This window comes from Sus scrofa, chromosome X (genome assembly GCF_000003025.6).
Source record: "Sus scrofa isolate TJ Tabasco breed Duroc chromosome X, Sscrofa11.1, whole genome shotgun sequence".
NCBI classification, from domain to species: Eukaryota; Metazoa; Chordata; class Mammalia; order Artiodactyla; family Suidae; genus Sus; species Sus scrofa.
The window spans coordinates 27,016,367-27,035,496 of NC_010461.5; the positions used below are offsets into that span (position 1 = coordinate 27,016,367).

The following is a 19,130-nucleotide window of genomic DNA, read 5'->3' on the forward strand; positions in this document are numbered from 1 at the left end:
GATGAGGAGCTAATTCGAATGCACATAGGATGGCAGAGATGAGAAGAGAGGCAAGTCTTTAAGCATTTTGAGTTTATTTTTGTACACGGTGTGAGGGTATGTTCTAGTTAAATTGACTTACATGTTTCCAATTTTCCTAGCACCACCTACTGAAGCGAATGTCTTTTTTACATTTTATATTCTTGCCTCCTTTGTTGAAGATTAATTGACTGTAGGTCCAGATTTATTTCTGAGCTCTCTATTCTGTTCTATTGGTCTGTATGTATTTGTACTAGTACCACACTTTCTTGATTATTGTAGCTTTGTAATGTCTGAAGTCTAGAAGAGTTATGCTTCCTGCTTTTTTTTCCCCCCTCAGGATTGCTTTGGCAATTCTGGGTCTGTTATGGTTCCATATAAATTTTTGGATTGTTTGTTCTAGTTCTATAAAAAATGTCGTGGGTAATTTGATGGGGATCGCATTAAATCTTTAGATTGCTTTGGATGGTATGGCCATTTTAATGATGAGAAATTGATTTTTCATTGTAGGGAATCCTTGGTTGACTGTAGGAGGCTGAAGGTTACGGGCTCTATCTGGCCACCCCTAAGACTGCAAGGTTTAAGACCTCAACACCTATGGAACACCTCAGGCATATACCACTGAGAAACTCTGCCTTACCAAGTAAGTCTTTCAAAGCTTATTAAGTTTAGAATTAAACAGAAATGATGAAGTAAACATAGCTCATGGTTTTCATATTTTTTTGTTGAATTTAGAATATTTTTTTTTGTCTTTTTGCCTTTTCTAGGGCCACTCCCATGGCATATGGAGGTTCCCAGGCTAGGGGTCTAATCAGAGCTGTAGCTGCCGGCCTATGCCACAGCCACAACAATGCCAGATCCAAACCATGTCTGCGACCTACACCACAGCTCATGGCAATGCTGGATCCTTAACCCACTGAGCAAGGCCAGGGTTTGAACCCGCAATCTCATGGTTCCTAGTCAGATTTGTCAACCACTGAGCCATGATGGGAACTCCAAATTTAGAATAATTTGTGTGTGTTTCATTAAAGTGCTTAAACTGTTTGCAGCAGTTGGGCATATTCATGAATTAGAGAGATGAGTCTTAGGTTCCAATTGAAAATGTATGCTTTTACAGATGTGATTTCAAAATGAACAGAAAACTGGATATAGTTCATACGATACATGGTATCAGAATGTTTCCGAGAACATGTGGTCCATGGATGCACAGTTCACTGCCTTGTTCTGGGAGAGTAACTGGGGGGTCTAGATAGAGGGGCCAGGCAGGAGAGGATGAGCAGGGTTGGGAAGAGCATCAGAGGACAGCAGAATCAGACCTGAGGTGGTCCTGCCACAACCATTATCCCCAAAGGAAGCCTAATCTTCCTGGTAGCAGCAAGATGTCTAGAATTCATCCTGGGAGACCATTGCTGGTTATTCCCCAAACCTTTCCCTGAAGAACACCCTCAGATCATTGCTCTCTTTGTGACCTGGCCCAACTATTTGTCTTTTTGATAATAGTCATTCTATCAGGTGTGAGACAACATCTCATTGAAGTTTTGATTTGCATTTCCCTGATGATTAGTGATGTTCATCACCTTTTCATGTACCTTTTGGCCATCTGTGTGTCTTCATTGGAAAAATGTTTATTCAGATCGCCTATCCAATTTAAAATTGTATTTTTTTTTTTTTGCTATTGAGTAGTCTAAGTTCTTTATATATTTTGAATATTATGTATTTGTCAGTTATATGATTTGCAAATATTTCTTCCACTCTGTAGGTTACTTTTTCATTTTGTTAATGGTTTCTTTTGCTGTGCAGGAGCCTTTTAGTTTGATGTGGTACCAATTGTTTAATTTTGCTTTTGTCGCCCCTGCTATTGGTGTTAAATTAAAGAAATCATTGCCAGAGGAATTTCATGGAGCTTACCCTCTATGTTTTCTCCTAGGAGTTTTATGGTTTCAGGTCTTTCAAAGTCTTTAATCCATTTTGAGTTGATTTGTGTGTATGGTGCAAGATACTGGTCTAGTTCCATTCTTCTGCACACACTGGTCCAGTTTTCCCAGCACAATTTATTAAAGAGACTATCCTTTTCCTATGGTATATTCTTGGCTCCTTTGTTGTAAATTAATTGGCCATATATATGTGAGTTTATGTCTGGGCTCTCTATTCTGCTCCATTGATCCATAGGTGTTTTTTTTGGGGGGGTGGTGTTCTTTTTAGGGCTACACCTGTGGCATGTGGAAGTTCCCAGTCTAGGGGTCTGATCTGAGCTGCAGCTGCTGGCCTACACACAGTTCAGGGAAATGCCATATCCTTAGCCCACTGACCTAGGCCAAGGATTGAAGCCACACCCTCATGGGTACTAGTCAGGTGCATTACCACTGAGCCACAGTGGGTACACCCATGTGACTATTTTTACACCAATACCGTACTGTTAGATTTTCTCTAACTTTTTAATATAGTTTGAAATCAGAGAGTGTGATGCCTCCATTTCTATTCTTCTTTCTCAAGGTTGCTTTAGCTACTTAGGGTCTTCTGTGGTTCTGTACAAATTTAAGGATTGATTATTCTATTTCTGTGAAAAATGCCATTGGAATTTTGATGGGGAATGCATTGCATCTGTAGATTGCTTTGGGTAGTATGGGCATTTTAATAATAATTATTATTTTAATCCATGAGCACAAATTATCTTTTATTTATGTCATAAATTTCTTTTATCTATTGTCTTATAATTTGCAGTATACAGATATTTTACCTCTTGGTTAAATTCATTCCTATGTATTTCATAATTTTGATGCAATTATAAATGAGATTATTTTATTAATTCCTCTTTCTGATAGTTTATTGGTGTATAGAAATGCAACTGATTTTTATATATTGATTTTGTATCCTGCAGCTTTACCAATTTGTTTATTAGTTCTATATAGGTTTTTTGGTGAAGTCTTTAGGGTTGTCTATATATAATAAGTCACATGCAAATAGAGATAATTTTACTTCTTTCTTTCCAGTTTTCTTGCATAATTACTCTGGGTTTGACTTCTACTACTATGTTGAATGGAAGGGGTGAAAGTGGGCATCCTTGTCTTGTTTCTAATCTTAAAGGAAAAGCTATTAGTTTTTCACTGTTGAGTGTGGTGTTAGCTGTGGGGTAATATATGGCCTTTATTATGTTGAGGTAACATCACTCTATTTCCACTTTCAGGAGAAGATTTTTATGATCATGAATGGATGTTGAATTTTGTCAAATGCTTTTTATACATCTGTTGAGATTATCATATGGCTTTTAATCCTTCATTTTGTTAATGTGATATATCACATTGATTAGCGGATGTTGAACCATTCTTGCATCCCTGGAAAAAAATCCTGCTTGATCCTGGTGTATGATCCTTTTAATATTTTGTTGGATCTAGTTTACTAATATTTTGCTGAGGATTTTTTGCATCTATGTTCATCAGGGATATTGTCCTATAATTTTTTTTCTTGCAGTGTCCTTTGATTTTGTTACTAGCTTAATGTAGGCCTTGTAAAATGACTTTGGAAGTGTTTTCTGTTTTATTTCTTGGAAGAGTTTGAGAAGGATTGGTATTAATTCTCCTTTATTTATTTATTTATTTATTTATTTGTCTTTTATGCCATTTCTTGGGCCGCACCCATGACATATGGAGGTTCCCAGGCTAGGGGTCGTATCGGAGCTGTAGCCGCCGGCCTACGCCACAGCCACAGGAACGCGGGATCTGAGCCGCATCTGCGACCCATACCACAGCTTATAGCAAGGCCCGATCGTTAACCCACTGAGCAAGGGCAGGGATGGAACCTGCAACCTCATGGTTCCTAGTCGGATTCGTTAACCACTGTGCCACGACGGGAACTCCAATTCTCCTTTAAATGGTAGAGGTCACCAGTGAGGTTATCTGGTCCTGGACTTTGTCAGGAGGTTTTTTAATTATTGGCTAAATTCCCTACCAATAATTGATCTGTCCAGATTTTCTTTTCATTATTCAGTTTTTGTGGGTAGTATGTTTGTTTCTAGAACTTTATCCATTTCTTCTATGTTGTTTAATTTGTTAGTGGATAATTGTTCATAGTAGGCTTTTATGATCCTTTGTATTTCTGTGGGATTAGTTGGAGCATCTCCTCTTTCACGTCTGGTTTTTAGTCCTTTCTCTTTTCTTCTTGGTGACTCAGCTAAACCATTGTCTATTTTGTTTATCTTTTTAAAAAACAGCTCTTAGTTGTATCGATCTTTTCTGTTGTCTTTTTTCATCTCTATTTCCATTCTGATCTAGTTTCTTTCTTTCTATTAATTTTGGGCTTCATTTGTTCTTCTTTTCCTAGTTTCTTGAGGTATAAAGTTAGGCTGTTTGATAATCTTTCTTTCGTTTTTTTTTTTGGGGGGGGGGCATGCTTGTGGCATGTGGAAAGTCCCTGGTCAGAGATCAAACCTGTGCCACGTCAGTTACCCAAGCTGCTGCAGTGACAATACTGGATCCTTAACCTGGCTGCACCACAAGAGAACTCCATATCTTTGTTTTTGGTGTAGGCATTTATCGCTATGAACTTCCCTCTTAGAACTGCTTTTGCTGTATTCCGTACATTTTGGTATGTTGTGTTTCCATTTTCATTTGTCTCAAGATACTTAAATTCTCTATTGATTTCTTCTTTGATCCACTTGTTGTTCAGTGGCATGTTGTTTAATATCTGTATATATGTGAATTTGCCAGTTTTCTTCTTGTCAGTAATTTCTCATTTCAGACCACTGTTATCAGAAGATACTTGACGTGATTTCAGTATTCTTAAATTTATTAAAATTTGTTTTGTGACTTAATCTCTGATATAGCCTATAGAATGTTCCTTGTATGCTTGAAAAATGTGTACTCTGCTGCATTTGTATGGAATGTTCTGTAAATGTCTATTAAATCCATCTGATAGAACATGTCCTTTAAGACCAATCTTTACTTATTAATTTTCTGTCTGGATGATCTATCCATTGGTGAGAGTGGGGTTTTAAAGTCCTCTACTACTACTACTACTACTACTACTACTACTACTACTACTATTATTATTTTAGTCCTCTATTATTATTGTGTTTTTGTCTATTATTCTCTTCATGCCTTTAGTATTTGGTTAATACTCTGATGCTCTGATGTTGAGTGCATGTATATTTACAATTGTTATATACTCTTGATGAATTAACCCCTTTATTATTATGTAATGACCTTGTCTCTTGTTACAGCTTTGCCTTTAAGTCTATTTTGTCTAATATAGTATAGCTACCTTTACTGTTTTTTGATTTTCATTTGCATGGAATATCTTTTTCCATCCCTTCACTTGCAGTATGTGTGTCCTAAAAACCGAAGTGAGTCTAGTGTAAGCAGCATGTAGGTGACTTTTGTTTTTTTATCCACTCAGCCAGTCTTTGTGTTTTGATTAGAGAATTTAGTCCATGGATATTTAAAGTAATTATTGATAGGTATGGATGTGTTTCCATTTGGTTCATTTTTCTGGCTTTTTCGGTAATTTTTCTTTTTCCTTCTCTCCCTTTCTGCTATGATGCTTTTCTGTAGTAGTATGCTTAGATTCTTTTTTCTTTATCTTTGGCGTATCTACTTTAGGTTTTTGCTTTGTGGATACCATAAGGCTTACATAAAACATCTTATATTTATAACAATCTATTTTAAGTTGCTAACAACTTAAGTTTGAGCACATTATAAAGCTCTCTGTTTTTATTATCCTTTGAGGTGTTTCATGTCAAAATTGACATCTTTTTATCTTACATATCCATCATCAAATTTGTGTAGCTATTGTTATTTTTTACTACTTTTGCCTTTTAACTTTCATACTGGATTTTTCAATGGTAAACCCAACACCATTGGAACATTAGATTATTCTGAATTTAACTATATATTTACCTCTACCAATGAGATTTATATTTTCATATATTTTCCTGTTATTAACTGGCACCTTTTTGTTTCGGCTTAAAGAAATCCCTTTAACATTTCTTTCAAGGCTGGTCTAGTGGTGCTTTTATTTCTCTGGAAACTCTTCAGTGCTGGATAGAGTATTCTGGTTGGCAGTTTTTTTTTTCCATTTAGCACTTGGAATATATCATGAAACTCCATTATAGTCTTTAGCTTCTGCTAAAAAATTCTGCTGATGATCTTATGGAGGTTTGCTTGTAGGTAACAAGTTGTTTTGTTCTTGATGCTTTTAAAATTCTCTTGTCTTTAATTTTTGACACTTTAATTATAACATGTCTTGGTTTGGGTCTCTTTGGACTCATCTTATTTGAAACTCTTTGGTCTTCCTAATATGATTATCTGCCTGCTTCTTGAAGATAGGGAAGGTTTCAGACATTTTTTTTTTCAAATTTGTTTACTGCCCCTTTCTTTTCCTCTAGGAGTCCTCTAATGTGAATATGGGTTCACTTTATGGACCTCTAAGTCCCTTAAGCTATCTTCATACTTTTTTCTTCTCTGATTGCATGAATTCCACTGCCCTGTCTTCAAGTTCTTGGATCCTTTTTCCACTTCATCTCATCTGCTGTTGAACTCCTCTATTAAGTTCCGTTATTGTATTCTTTAGCTCTGTGATTTCTGTTAGGTACTTTCTTATATTTTCTCTTCATTGAAATCCTCACTTTTTTCATGTGTTGTTTTCCATAGCTCAGTGAGCATCTTTGTAACTGTTAGTTTTTCAAGTAAATCACTTATTTCTGTTTAATTAAGGTCTTTTCTGAGGTTTTACAGGCATACCTTGGAGATACTGCCAATTCGGTTACAGAACTGTAATAAATGGAATAACCCAATGAAGTGGGTCAGTAATGTGGAATTTTTTGTTTCCCAGTGCATAGAGAAGTTACGTTTACACTCTACTGTAGTGTCTTATGTGCGCAATAGTATTATGTATGAAAAATGTACATACCTTAACTTAAAAATACTTCATTGCTTTAAAATGTTAACCATCATCTGACATGCAGGGTTGCTACAAAACTTCAATTTGTAGAAAACGTAAAATCTGTGAAGTGCAATAAAATGAAGCTCAATGAAACAGAGTATGCCTGTATATTGTTCTTTCATTTTGAATATACTTCTCTGTTTCTTAATTTTCATTGACTCTCTATATTGGTATCTTTGCATTAGATAAAACCTCCACCTCTATTAGTCCTGAAGGAGTGGTTTGTGTAGGAGATGGAATACATTTTTCAGCCTTGCCCAGCTCTGGGTTGTCTCTCCAACCTTTGTGATTGTCTGAATAGACTTCTGTGTTCTTGTGGCTCTTAGTAGTTGAGGGTGTGCCAAGATTTGTCAGTGTCCTAAAGGGGAAGATCTCAATCAGCATGTAGAAGCAGGCTAACTGGAAGTTGATCTTCTTTCTCAGTGGAAAACTGGGAGATGGTTGTCTCTGTCTAGTGCTTCTGCACTGTGACTACTTGGGGAATAGCTGGTTAAGAACTGTTTCTCTCCTTGTTACAGTCATATGAGACCCATAGATGTAAGCCCCACTGGTCACCAGAGCCAGGCAATCAAGAGGCATTCCCTGGGCAGTAGCCACACAAAGCAGAGCGGCAGACCATATGCATGAGCTCCTTTCTGGGATACGAGCAGCCTGGAGCAAGGCAGAGGCAGAGCACAAAGAAAGCATCAGTTGGCTCTGGGGTCTCTGGAGAATACTGCACTCTGCTCCCTAGTCTACAGCTATTAAGATAAGCAAGCAGGCCTCTTTCAGGGAAAGACTGGACATTTTTATCTGCTGCTTCTGCAACAGGCCCTGAGGGTCTAGCTGGTTAAGAACTGTTTATATGTTTGTTACAGTCCTGAGAGACTGGTGAACAATGTGTAGGTCCTACTGGCTACCAAACCAAAATGATCAAGGGGTGTCCCCTGGGCAGTAGCTGCAGAAACCAGGGTGCCCTACGTATTCATAAGCTTATTTCTGGCAGATACCAGTGATCAGGAGCTAAGCGGAGGGAGAGCACAAATTATGGTGTCTGGGGTCTCTGGAGAATATTGCAGTCAGGCCCTAGATGTGTGTTAAATCGTGAGACTGCCCCTCGGGACATAGTAAGTAAGGTAGGAAAATAGGCCTCTTTCAAGGAAAAACTGGGAGTTTCTGCCTGCTGGCTCTATGCTGTGTCCTGAAGTGTTAGCCCTGTTGAGTCTGCATGAGCCTGTTAAGAACTGTCTTTTAGGTCATTCACTACAGCCTTACGGGTCTCATGGACATAAGCCTTGTTGGCTTTCAGAGCTAGAGGTTTTGGGGGCCTGTGTTGCTGCTAGAATTCCTAAAAGTTGGGTTGCCAGATGTGAAAATCAAACCCTTTTCTCCTCAGGGAGAAGCTGGTAGTTATGAGTTCCCTCCTTGCTGGGTATTGGCACCCCATGGTTGGGGTTTATGGCAACATCCTGTTTCAGCTTCTCCCACCTGTTTCCATGTGGTTTTTTTCCTTCATTTGCCTGATATGTGTAGGAGTCACACAGAGTTTTTGATGTTTGTTTTGGAGGGAATTGTTATGTATATAGCTATAGATTTGGTGTGACTGTGGCAGGAAGTGCATTCAGGAGGCCCCTATATGGCTATATTGAACTGGAACACAGAAAAAGTGACTGTTCTTATTTTATATAGGTCATCTACAGTGTACATATGAAATTAAGTTTTCTAGTTTTACCTAAAGGTTGAAGAATAATTAGGTTTTAAAAATGTATACCAAATGGAGAAGCCTGGAGATACCTCCTTCACCAGTTGATCAGAGTTGACATCACCACAAACTGGACAGACAGACCATCATTACATTGCTTATGTCATATTGCTGCCGAAAACACATACCTGAATCTAATCATGTGAACACAACACACAAACCCAAATTGAGGCACATCCTGCAGGAAACTGGCTTGTACTCTTAAAAAATGTCAAGGCCTTTGAAGACAAAGAAGGGCTGAGAAATTGTTCGAGATTAAAGGAGAGTAAAGAGACACGACTAAATGTCATGAAATCGTTAATTAGGTCTTAGACCAGGCTAGGGTAACACATATAACTATAAAAAAAATCATTGTACAATTAACAATGTTTGACTGTTGGCTGTGGAGTAGATGATAGCTTTGTATAATGTTAAATTTTATAATTTTGATAATCGTAATGTGGTCATGCAAGAGAATATCAATTCTTGGGAACTGTACTTGAAACAATCTAAGTACAAAGGGGCATGTTGTCTGAAAGTTACTCTCAAAATGGTTCAGGAAGAAAAAAGGCTACAGTTGACCCTTGAACAACATGGGTTTAGACTCTATGGGTCTACTTACACACAGATTCTTTTCAATAGTAAATACTATAGTACCAACCAATCCGAGGTTGGTTGACTCTACAGATGGGGAGGTACTGCAGATACAGAGGAACCGCATATATGGAGTGTCAACTCTGTAAGTTATACATGGATTTTTCAACCATGCTGAGAAAGGGCACCCTAAACACTTTGTTGTTCAGGGGTCAACTCTGAGCAGGGGAGGGAGAGGAAGGAAAAAGAAAGTCAGTGGGACATAATGTAAACAATTGTTGAATCTGGGAAAAAGGTATATGGGGGTTCTTTGTACTATTCTTGTAACTTTTCTGTAAATTTGAATTATTTCAAAATGAAAAGTTACCAAAGACCTAAATTTATCCAGAATATATATAAAACATATACACATGTGTACACACATACATATATGGAACCTAAGCCTAAAGTTATTTTACATAATCTTTCCTGTATATGAATGCCACTCTCAAGCATCCCCAGACTTGACACACTCACACAGTATTGCTTGCTAAGGCATGCCTGGTATGTTGCCACTTTTGTGTTCTCACATAAGTCTATGAGACCACAAAACTCTGAAGAAATGTGAGAATGTGTTTGTGGTTCCTACTCTAGCAGCTTTGCTGCTGTGGGTAAAGAATTAAATTCATGCCCTTCCTACACTTAATTTGAAGGCAGAGTCTTTGCAAGTGAGCCAGTGCCTGCCTTAGTATTCATTGCGCCATCAGAGCACTGCAATTTCAGGGAAATCCCACTGCAGCTCCACAGAACACATCCATTAGTCTTGGTGCTTCCTCCTAAACACATTCTGCTTGTTGGTGCACAATGTGTGCCAACTTGATTCATTTAAATTTTTAACTGAAATATTTCCCTACCCTCTAGCCTGTGCCAAATGTGGAAAGGAAAGCTAAAAGCCCTCCTCAGGGTCATCCACACACAGTTGTCCTAGGTTGATATGCTAAAGATTCTTCAGTTACCTAGTCAAGGGCCATCGAAAGAGCCAGACTGAACATTTCAGACAAAAGCAGGTTTGGGCATGGCACAGGGGGATAAATGATTTATTTAAAGAGCATGGAAGTTCCTATTGTGGCACAGCAGAAATGAATCTGACTAGTATCCCTGAGAATATGGGTTTGATCCCTGGCCTCTCTCAGTGGGTCAGGGATCTGGCGTTCCCTTGAGCTGTGGTGTAGGTCACAGACATGGCTTGGATCCTGCATTGCTGTGGCTGTGGTGTAGGCTGGCAGCTATAGCTCCGATTTGACCCCTAGCCTGGTAACATCCATATACTGCAGGTATAGCCCTAAAAAAAGCAAAATAAATAAATAAATAAAGAGGATGAAAATTAGTTTTGGTATATGTGGGCTTCAAGGAAAGTCTTTCAATGTATTTAGGTTGGCATTACCACCCCACCATTTAACACCATGCTTGATCGGTTGACCATCTCCTGTTATTTCCAAAATCACTAGAATAGGCTGTGTCTAGTGGACTTTTGTGATTTCTTTTGACTTCCAACATCTGAACACTGTTGAGGATCTCTTCTCCATGGATCTTGGTAAGAGGCAAAGACAGTCCCTCCCTAGAGGAGCTGATGTGACTACTCCTTTTCCTGGCCTCCTTTGCAGCTAGGGCAGAAGCAGAACAGGACAGGGGTGAGGGGATCTCCTTCTGGTGGTGGTCATGACTATGTATGAGGTGGGTATCCACCCCATAACCAGTTGTGAGGCATCATTTTAGGCATGACTTCTACTGCTCAGACATCCCCTTAGGTCTGGTACAATTAATAATGATAGAAGTGGTTAAGAAAGTCTCTTGAAAAGCAAAGTATAAACTTCAAACTGGTTAATTAATATACTTTTTATTATTAAAATACCTCTCAAGCTAAAATGCTTACCACCTTTGATCTAGAAATCTCACTTCTATGACTGTGTCTATAGAAATATTTTTGCACAAGTGAAATGATGGAATGGAGATGTTTGGAATTGTTTGTCAGAGCAAAAGAGGGGAATGAGCTATAGATCCCACCAAAGGGGACTGCCTAAGTAATATTCCACACAAACACACTGGAATATTATACAGCTATAAAAAAGAATGAGAAAGCATTTTATATATTGAAATGAGTACATTCTTAAGTTTAAAAAACCAAGGTGTATAACTAGGTTTTATAACATGGACTGCTATGTTCCATGAAATAGAAGGAAAAAAGTAGAAATGTGTGTAATTGCTTTTATAATAATAACAATTTGGAAGGATACAGAAGAAATTATCAATATTTGCTCAGAGGGCAGTGAAGATGAGGTGGGAATACAGTGGTCAGCCTCTTTTAACTGTTTGGCTTTCTAGATTTTTTATTTTTTAATAAAATTTGGCTGCACCTGCTACACATCTAAGTTTCCAGGATGGGGATCGAACCCATGCTGCCATTGCAGCCTGAACCACAGCTGTGGCCTGTGGCAATGCCAGATTCTTAACCCACTGTAGATTCTTCATTTTTAACAATATGAAAGTATTACCTATATAAAAAATAAGTAAATTAAAATAAAAACAAAATACTACAGTCCAGTCAACACTTTTTTTGTAACATAACTGCGTGCTTTATTGAGATACACAGTAAAGCAGTAATATAGTACAATAGTAAGGCATATATTTGGTGAAGTCTGATATGTTGTGAAAATGCAGTAAAACTGAAGTTTAAAAAAATAATTAGTAAATGTTACAGTGTTGGTGTTAAAACACAATATATCATGATACTCAAGAACCCAGTACCTGAAAACAATGACATAACATGCCATGTGATGTTTATGCTTCAGTTACATTGATTATGATTTATAGTTTAATACTTGGTGGTTATAAAGAACACGAAATTAAGTCCAAATTATGCTTAAAACGTAGCAATAAAGCTCTCATTTTTTATTCAGATATTTTGACAGACTCACTCCAGAACTAATGTCTAAAAGATAAAATAAAACAAAAAGATTAAATCAAAATTAAGCACTCTATTTACCTCTGATTTTAGAATGAAACTTAAACTTCTTAGTAGGGAGTAAAGTAACCCTTTGTTTTAAATCATGGTTAAATACAAAAATCCTTGGGTAAAGAAAAAGTCCAATGTCACATAAAGGAAAAAAAAATGCAAGACTAAAACCAAATCTTTATGTAATTTGTTACCTTAGAGCTTTGGGTTTTCTTTTGTAAAGCAGGAAGGAAAAAGAAAATAGAGAAAAATGTTCACACAATGGATAGATGGTGAAGCTGTGAAATCAGGTGTGCACAATTATTAGGAACACCCCAAAACCAAAGTGAGGTAGAAATAGCATGAGAAGCCATGTTTGATGTTAATTATCATTAGTAAAATAACAAACAAAACCCACTCTTCAAAAGTTAATTACGCTTGATGTAAGAGGTAACAGATTTGCAAAATGATAGGTCACATGGTGATCTCTATTGAATGAATGATAAACAAAAATCAAAGACTAATAAGATGAAACGAAAGAATAAAGCTTTTTCCAACCAGTTAGTTCTCTTGAGTGTTCTCCTCTTTTTGAATGGTTTGGGTTTTTATTTAACCTGCCTAAGCCACCAAAAAGGGTTTGGAGTACCGTTCAGAACATTTGCATCAAGTTGCATTCCCACTTGCAAACCTGTCTGGAATTAGGTGTAGAGAAATGCCAAGGAGAAAAACATGGTTCATGGGCTTCTGGGTAGATATTTAACAGTATCACAATGTGATGGGGCTACCATCTTACACATTTTCACAAGGGTTGTTTTAAATTAAGTCTTGCAGCAAACCCATTGGAATGGGGAAAAAAAATCTTTAAAAAACGGAAAACCAAAACACCCACTGCTGTTTGTGAGGAAAGAATAATTTAGTTGTAATTATAAAGATCTCTCTGTAAGGTTATGGACATTCATGCAATCCTTTACTTCAAGAGGGGCCTGCTCCCTCTAAGGGACTGGCAGGGAGTCCATAGCCCTCCAGCCCTACCATAGTCTTCCTCCTGGCTGGAGCATCAACGTGCCGTCTGATGCGCTGACTTTGACTGAAGCATCATTAAATCTAAACCGTGGCATTGTCAGCAGCAGGAAGCTGAATATATCAACCAGAGGATTACTCTGACATAGCAAGTGCTATGTATTCATTCATATGTCCCTTAAAAATTCCATACTCTAATTGTCAGTGGAAAATTTAAAATGAGAAACATCTGGAGCCCCAGACAATGTTTTAGTGTGGTGGTTTCCCTCTGGCTTCAGGTTCCAGGGAAAATTCATTCTAGACCAAAACAGGTAAGCCTGGATGACCAGAAGCAGTTTCTTTCCATTTGGAAGTGGCAAGAACATTTGAACAAGAATTTTGTATCTAATTATCTATATACCTATAGTATTTACATACTTATAGACATATAGATGTATACAATGAAAACCCACAGCTAGTCCCACTAAGTCAACAACTCGAAAAAGAGCGATGTGAAGTAGTCATTTGGTGGTGTTAGAGGAAGTCCTATCTTTAATATGTAAGAAAAGAAAAAAGCCATGAATTTCATATGGATGTCACGCTAAAAGGATGCAAAACAATGCGCTGCCTCAGAGTTTGTGTGTGTGTGTATGTGTGTGTGTATATGTTTATTTTTAGGGGTTTTTATAAACAACTTTTTTTTTTATAAAGCACACTTTAGTTTACAATCTTTCTTTATAACTGTTATAAATTTTTAAACAACCCAAAATGCGTTCCATATAAAGAAATGGCAAGTTATTTAGCTAACAAGATTTTACATGTAGTTTTCTTATAACTTTTTTGTACAATTGCATAGACGTGTAAAACCTGCCATTGTTAACAAAACAATAACAGACTTAGAAACTACTGAAATCTACAGTATAGTACCACTACCCTTCACAAAAATATAGATTTTTTTCTTGTAAACTCTTACTGTCTAATCCTCTTTGTTGTATGAATATTATAAAAACCATGCGGGAATCAGGAGTTGTAAAACATTTATTCTGCCCCTTCTTCATCTGTCATGACTGAAACTAAGGACTCCATCGCTCTGCCCAAATCATCTGCCAAGTGGAAAAGGCTTCCTACATTGTGTCCTGGAAAACAAAGAGAAAGACAGACTTTATACGAGGTGCAGATATTGTCACCTTTGCCACTTGGGAAATCCTCCCCATTTCTAGGTGAAGACAACACAGAAGCTGCATTGAGGGTATATGCAACAGGGTTTGATTTTCCACCAGTTTCCAGAAAGAAGCACAGCTTGTTAATGAAGCCATTCCACACTGTTAGTATCAGCCTCATATCAGATCAGGCTACTAGTGTCATGTAAATGACAAAAAAGTCAAAGACTGCACTCATCTTCCCAATGTAAATAGATATCAAAATCAATTCCATGATTCCTGTCATAACAGGAATAATTCACGATGGGATGTATCTTTTCCACATGGTTGTGGGAGATTATTTACTATGTGCTTGTACTATAATTTTTTTTTTTTACTATCAAACAACCACCACAACTACAGCCACTCCCACCAGCGCCACCCTTTTGCTATCACCATTACCGTCTCCACCATCACCACGACATGAAATCTTCATTTCAAGGCTGTTACAAGCTATCGGATCATGTCTAAGGCTATGGTGTAGATGACTGGTTCTCTCTGATTTTACATGGGTTGAAAAATAACCTCTTGAATTTACATATATATATATATATATATATATATATATATATATATATACCATTAACATTTGAATTAGGAAGCTTCAGGATAAACATCACTTTTCACTCCAAATTACTTTAGAGCCTAATTATAATATGACCCACATGGATAGCATGGGTTCAGTATCCTGTGAACCCATTTTTGATCTCCTCCTAAATGAGGGTTAACAGAATAGTCTTTTAATAGTGTGACATGACCAGCATTAATCCCCCAGCATGGAGCATAAAAGCAGCACAATGTCCTCGGGTACTTTGTGACAAAATTCACGTCTAGAGTAAGATAACTGGAGACATACTTTATGACTTGCCTTTTCATATATGTCCCATATTTTTATATGGCTAATTTTAATTCGTAGACATTAGTAAATCATCCTACTATTCAAGTGCTGCCTTTGAAACTAAAAATGCTTTACTAGGCTATTAGTACCTTGCCATGTATCAACTTTACAGACTCCCATAATAATTGTTAAAATCCCTATAAAAATTAAAGATAGACTAGGGCAGGTATTCTAGTCTAATATTTATTTCAGGAGACATATAGTTTTTAAATATATGAGAGGATCTGAAGAGGATTCATAGGCAGGCACTTAAGCAGTGATGGCACCAGATCAAGCCAAGACTTATTAAAGGTTTAATGCCATTCAGCCACTTATATTAAGGTGACCAAGTTGGTAAATCTCTTTGAGCTTTATTAGTACAGAGAGTTTCAGTGAGGACTAATTAGGCTTTTAAAAAATCACTCTGGATTTTGGTTGAGACTGCAAATATAAAAACTTAAAGCACATGTACGATTCATTCTAGAGTGAGCCAATAGTCTGGCCTCCACTCCATGAAGAAAAAAAATTATCTTTGACTTTTCTAAACCATAGCAACCACGGGAGGACATGCTAGGCCCTGTGCTCCTCAGAGCACAGACCTGTAAGTGGTGCCACCAGGTTAGGGGGCTTCCCTCATATCTATTTTTGACTGTTCAGCAACCCTGGGAAGTCTGCACAGTTATTCATGTTTAATTGAAAATAGACTAACTGCAAATTTTAATTTACTTGTGATTTTTTTTTTTATTTTTTTGTGCCTTTTCTAGGGCCGCTCCCGTGGCATATGGAGCTTCCCAGGCTAGGGGTCGAATCGGAGCTATAGCCGCCGGCCTACCCCAGAGCCACAGCAACGTGGGATCCGAGCCGCGTCTGCGACCCACACCACAGCTCATGGCAATGACGGATCCTTAACCCACTGAGCGAGGCCTGGGATTGAACCTACAACCTCATGGATCCTAGTTGGGTTCGTTAACTGCTGAGCCACGATGGGAACTCCTACATGCAATCTAAACAGTGATGAAAGCAACCAATAAAAACAAAACCCAAGACTCTTAGAACCTGAAACCTAAATATAATTCTGACTACTTCTCATTACTCACATCTGCTTATAGTATAGTCCACCTGGTAGCTAGACAATGTATTATAAAATGTAAAACAGGAAAGACATCATTTTTTCTCATCAGCTTATTGAGAATCATCAAAAAGTGCCTATTTTAGTCTGTGTGCTACGAGATACAGACTGCAGTTCAAAGGATAAAGACATGTAAATGCATTTATAGGTTATATAGCCAGGTGGTACTCTGACTCCTCAAAATGGTGTTCAGTTACTGACTGGCAGGAAAAATCTTGAGTCTCTTAAGAGGCATACGTTCTAGGGGTGTCTGCTATTGAAAAAGTAACCAGGTCAAACAGAGATTCGTGAGTCTTAATATACCACACACATGCCCACAAAATGTTAGGTGGCCTTTAACCTGACCTTGCAGCTTTATGCTAGAAAAATGAATGTTCTGACTCACCTCACTCTTTCTATATTAGACCTTTCATTACTTTGTTTACAAATATCTGCTTCACCAGAATAACGATTTCAGTGTTTTTCATGGAGGTTTTCCTTAGAGCAAGAAAAAAAAAATTCTATCTCTTTGACAATACTGCCCCAAAGAATCACATACCTCAACCCGCTGAAGGCATAAAACCACGCTATGATAGGGACACAGAAAATAGATTTGTCTTCTGGCTCTCTTATCCATGTGTGTAAGGCTGAACATTAGTGAGATCATTAATTTTACCTGACAGACTTTTCTCAAGTCAAAATGAAAATCTCGTAGTATGAGCATGAGGCCCTGGAAAATGGGCAGGATTCAAGCATCTGTGATTAGCTTCAGGCACAGGTTGACATAAAAATAAGTCTATAGAAAGTATTCCTTTAATCCATTCTTTAAGCAAGGCTTGTTGAAGAGAAAGGCACCATGCATTTAACATTAGGGTAGTTGTCTGTTTTTCCAAGTTGGCACTAACTGCGACACATGGAGTCTCACACGCCACCTCTGTGTCAGGGGACTGTTTGCTGCAGTGATTGGAATCGAGACTTTCTGGCAGAGATCCAAGACCTCAGTAGCAATCTGGCACTCCGTTTTTTAAAAATACCATTCCCAAATAAATGGTTAGTATTCAACTGGCCAAAATAAAGCCAGAATATTGCAGTGAAATTTGCTCATCATCTCTGTAATCTTTGAAAAAAAATAGCCATTCTCCTGTATTTTTGTAGCATTAAAATAATCACTTTGGAGTTCCCATTGTAGTTCATCGGGTTAAGGACCCCACATTGTCTCTGTGAGGATGCGGGTTCCATCCCTGGCCTCACTCAGTGGATTAAGGATCTGGCATTGCCGTGACTGTGGCACAGGTTGCAGATGCAGCTCTGATTCAACCACTGGCCTGGAAACTTCCATCTGCTGCAGGTGAGACCCTAAAAAAGAAAAGAAAAATCACTTTGTTTTGATTTTATGGCTTTTTGGAAACTTACTGGACTACAACACACCTCACATAGTAAACTTTACGAATACTTAGGTAACTTCAATTTTATGTGCTGGCCTTTTCTAAAATTCATTAATGAGAGAAACATGTTCGTGGTAGTTAAGAACATGGTGCAACTTTTTATCACAAGTTGAAGTGAATTTTAAGGGCACTTACCATCAGAATGAACCCAAGAAGTCTCACATAAGAAGGCAAACCATCTGGAGCATTCAATATTGAGCTTCACCAATTCAGGTTTCCTGTTCCTCCTCCCAGCCCACCCCCCACTCCCTCCCTCAGACCCCATAAGCCTTGGAAGGGAGCGCTGGTGTCAACACAATGAAGGGTCATTTAATTCATTAGACTTGCATGGCATGGCGTTGGCGGCATTTCCAGTATGATTACTTATGTTTAAATGAATCAGTGGTTCCACCTGTCCATCCTGTCCCTAAAGATCCAGAACATTCTCATATAAGGACACTCTACCTGTCCACCTTTCTCCCACAATAGTAAACGCTATTTCCATCCATGGGAGAGTTTTCCTTCTTACGTCCCTCACACTAAACTCTTAGTAAGGACAATCTTATTTTACTTGGGCTGTCATTCAATACTTTATCATCCAATGTCATTTCTTTAGGTAATTCAATATTTAGACAAAGTGTGAACCAGCTTTTCACTGTAAAATCCTGAACCACATTCAGTGATAATGCTGTACCCTATCCATAAAAGGCATTTAAAAAATATCGGCATTTAAAAAAAATCCCTCAAGACTAACCTTCAGTTTTTAACCCCCTAATTGGTTATTATTCTATCTGGCTCCAAATGCCAATTTTAAAAAAAGCACCCTTTAAAGGACAAGTTGAGATGACATATGCTTTTCAGAAAACATTTTCTAAGTTGCAGTGAAGTGTAAGAGTTAAGAGTGTGGGTCTGAACCCAGACTGCTTGGGTTCAAATCCTGGCTCTATCACCTTGCATACACTGCTTACCCTTTCATTGACTCAGTTTCCTCATCTATAAAATGGGGTTAAAAGAGTACCTACCTCATATAGGCTTGTCCTGAAGATTATAATAATGAAAAGGATGAAAAGTGCTTAGAAAGTCCTTGGCACACAGTAAGGGCTCAAAAAATGTTAGCTGAAGTGGGAAAGAAAGAGTGTAGGAACCAGAAAAAAGAAAAAAAAAATGAAATCATCCCAGAAGAATAAAAACCAAGGGCACTGGAAGAAAATGCTAGAGTCCTGGGAGTAGAAGGAAGCTTTATGACTCATCAGTTAGGTTCAAGGCTAAATTTAATTTGAAGAT

General features: G+C 37.9%; 1 protein-coding gene across 22 annotated transcripts in view; it reads right to left on the reverse strand.

Annotated features, from left to right (window-relative positions):
• Positions 11,857–19,130, reverse strand: part of DMD (dystrophin) — a 2,622,506-nt gene continuing 2,615,232 nt past the window's right edge. For 20 of the 22 annotated variants that reach the window (XM_021079551.1, XM_021079550.1, XM_021079544.1 and 17 more), the window contains one exon: positions 12,162–14,374. In XM_021079551.1, the coding sequence (XP_020935210.1) occupies positions 14,277–14,374 (98 nt within the window). In that variant the 3' untranslated portion in view covers positions 12,162–14,276. 22 annotated transcript variants of the gene reach the window in all.